At 54.6% G+C, this 2058-nt stretch overlaps 2 protein-coding genes across 2 annotated transcripts; both read left to right on the top strand.

Annotated features, from left to right (window-relative positions):
* Positions 1-374: 374 nt before the first annotated feature.
* On the top strand, positions 375-815 carry POSPLADRAFT_1162711 (hypothetical protein; the record flags this gene model as incomplete). The annotated part of the gene is made up of 2 exons (XM_024487745.1): positions 375-510; positions 784-815. Coding segments are annotated over 2 exons (168 nt in total), but the record flags the coding sequence as incomplete, so codon positions are not given.
* Positions 816-1018: 203 nt separating this feature from the next.
* Positions 1019-1402, top strand: POSPLADRAFT_1063417 (hypothetical protein; the record flags this gene model as incomplete). Its single annotated transcript, XM_024481660.1, has 2 exons — positions 1019-1114; positions 1196-1402. The coding sequence occupies 2 exons, from the start codon at positions 1019-1021 to the stop codon at positions 1400-1402; spliced, it is 303 nt and encodes a 100-aa protein (XP_024332645.1).
* Between the last annotated feature and the right edge of the window lie 656 nt (positions 1403-2058).

Consider the following 2058-nt stretch of genomic DNA (forward strand, 5'->3'; position numbering starts at 1 on the left):
TGCCGCGCACTGCCGTCCCATCTAATCTAATCGTACAGTAGATAGTGATGTGTCCATATCGGGCAAGTAGTATAGAGGTCGCGGGTTCGAGCCCGCGAAAAGGAAAAATTAAAAAACGGCTAGACGCCATGTCAACTCGTGACAGAAGTGGAAAGTGAGTGTGGGTCTCGAGGAACACCGGCAGCGGTGAGGAGTTTCGACCTAATGTCGCAATTTAGGGTCACGCGACTGGGGAAACACAAACAACGGACGCTGGGGGTGTTCGACTGGGTCTTACCGAAGCGATGGTAAGCTTACGCTCAAACCTAAGGCTAGGGACAAGTGAATATATTAGTGAGGTAAGAGAGAATACAAGAGGGGGCTTACTGACCTAGGGACAAGAGGTCAAAACTGAGGTCCCTAGGGCAGCAGAGGCCGGCTTATATACATGGGGAGATAAGGGTAGGCTGTGTGCACTGGTCCATGCGCAGCTGGTCCGTGCACAGCATGCTGACGCGGCCCCAGGGGCTGGTGTGTTGACTTTTGGGTATGTCGGGCAAGCGTCACTGCCGGCCCGGGTCACGTGGTCATGCGCCAGTGTGGGAATAGGACTTATGTAGGCGTCGCGCGCCATAGGTAGCCCCATCGGTTTGTAACCTGATCCACCATTGATCCCTGTCCATCGAGGACGTTGGCTGCCGGCGGTCTTTCCAGCGTCGTTCTCACACGGTGAGTCAGAGAGGCTGTGTCAGCAGAGCCCGAGCTGTGCCGTGCACTGCCGCCCCATCTAATCTAATCGTATAGTAGATAATGACACGTCCATATCAGGCATGTAGTACAGAGGTCGCGGGTTTGAGCCCGCAAAAAGGAAAAAATTAAAAAACGGCTAGACGCTGTACCAACTCGTGACACAAAGTCTACGAAATCCTCCAGGTACGCGATCCTCTCTTCGCAATTCACTCCTTCCAGTCTCAGCTAGCGCTGGGGCTATTCTATCTAATCTGATCCCGAACTCTCAGTCCACGAGGAGGCTGTACTAATGTCGACAACACCCGGGTTCCGATCCCGCAAGCACAAAACCCCCACTACGACAGCGCCATCGTCATCTATCCTATATAGGCATGACATCAAAAAAGTGCGCCCATAAGCGCCCTGTTTCGACCTGTATGGGCGTCTATAAGCTGCTCACCGTCAAGAAACAGCCATGCGTTGATAGGCGCCGAGCCCCGCTGGGCCCCGATACACCTCTTTTCGGCACTCGCATCCCGCCCGGCACTTCGACTCAGTCCCCAACACTTCGATTTCGCCTTCGACGCTCTTCGACGCCTTCGACGGTGCGCGACGCTTACTCGAAGCTCGGCACGGTCTTCCCGATGCCTCGTGCGTAGACCTCGGAACATCTTCCGCATTCGGCGAACAATAGGGCCACTTGACGCCGCTCGGCCAAGCGCGCGCTTCGCTCCAAGCCACACCGAAGTAGCCGGTCTTTCCCGATTGGGTATCGAACCTCGCGGCATGCCTTCACGACGGCTACCGGTCCGAAGTGGCCATATGTTGCTCTTCATCCCCGCGTTCGGCATGACGTCACTCTACTGATGGACTTGGTATGTGCCTCTCGGTGAGACAGGTTCTTGAGGAACAATGCAAAGCCCCTTGTACTCGTATGCCACTCTCGAATAGTCGTAGCGTCCTGTGTAGTATAAAACCTGTCGTACTTCTCCCTAAAAATACAAGATCCGTTCCCCCCCTCGAGTTCAGAGCTCATAAGTCGAGTTCGCCCCGCGTCTAAACTTTCAACTGCGTCACTTCGTCCCTCGCTGCGTAACTTCGAAACCTCGTCCACTGCGTTACTCGTCGATACCGTCTCGACGAACCCTTCGACTTCGACTATTGTCGAAGAAACTGCGAACCGCGCCCTAGCTAAGTACACCCTATCGAGTCGTGTCCCTTCCTTCTACGATACATCGAAGAGCTCTGCCGAGCTTCGATCGTCGCTAACTTCCCACAGCTTTCGAGTAGCTTCGACGACGTGTCGAAGCCACCTCGTACCTACCCGTTTGTTCGTAACTTTTCCCAAGG

This window comes from Postia placenta (genome assembly GCF_002117355.1).
Source record: "Postia placenta MAD-698-R-SB12 unplaced genomic scaffold POSPLAscaffold_271, whole genome shotgun sequence".
Lineage (NCBI taxonomy): Eukaryota > Fungi > Basidiomycota > Agaricomycetes > Polyporales > Adustoporiaceae > Rhodonia > Rhodonia placenta.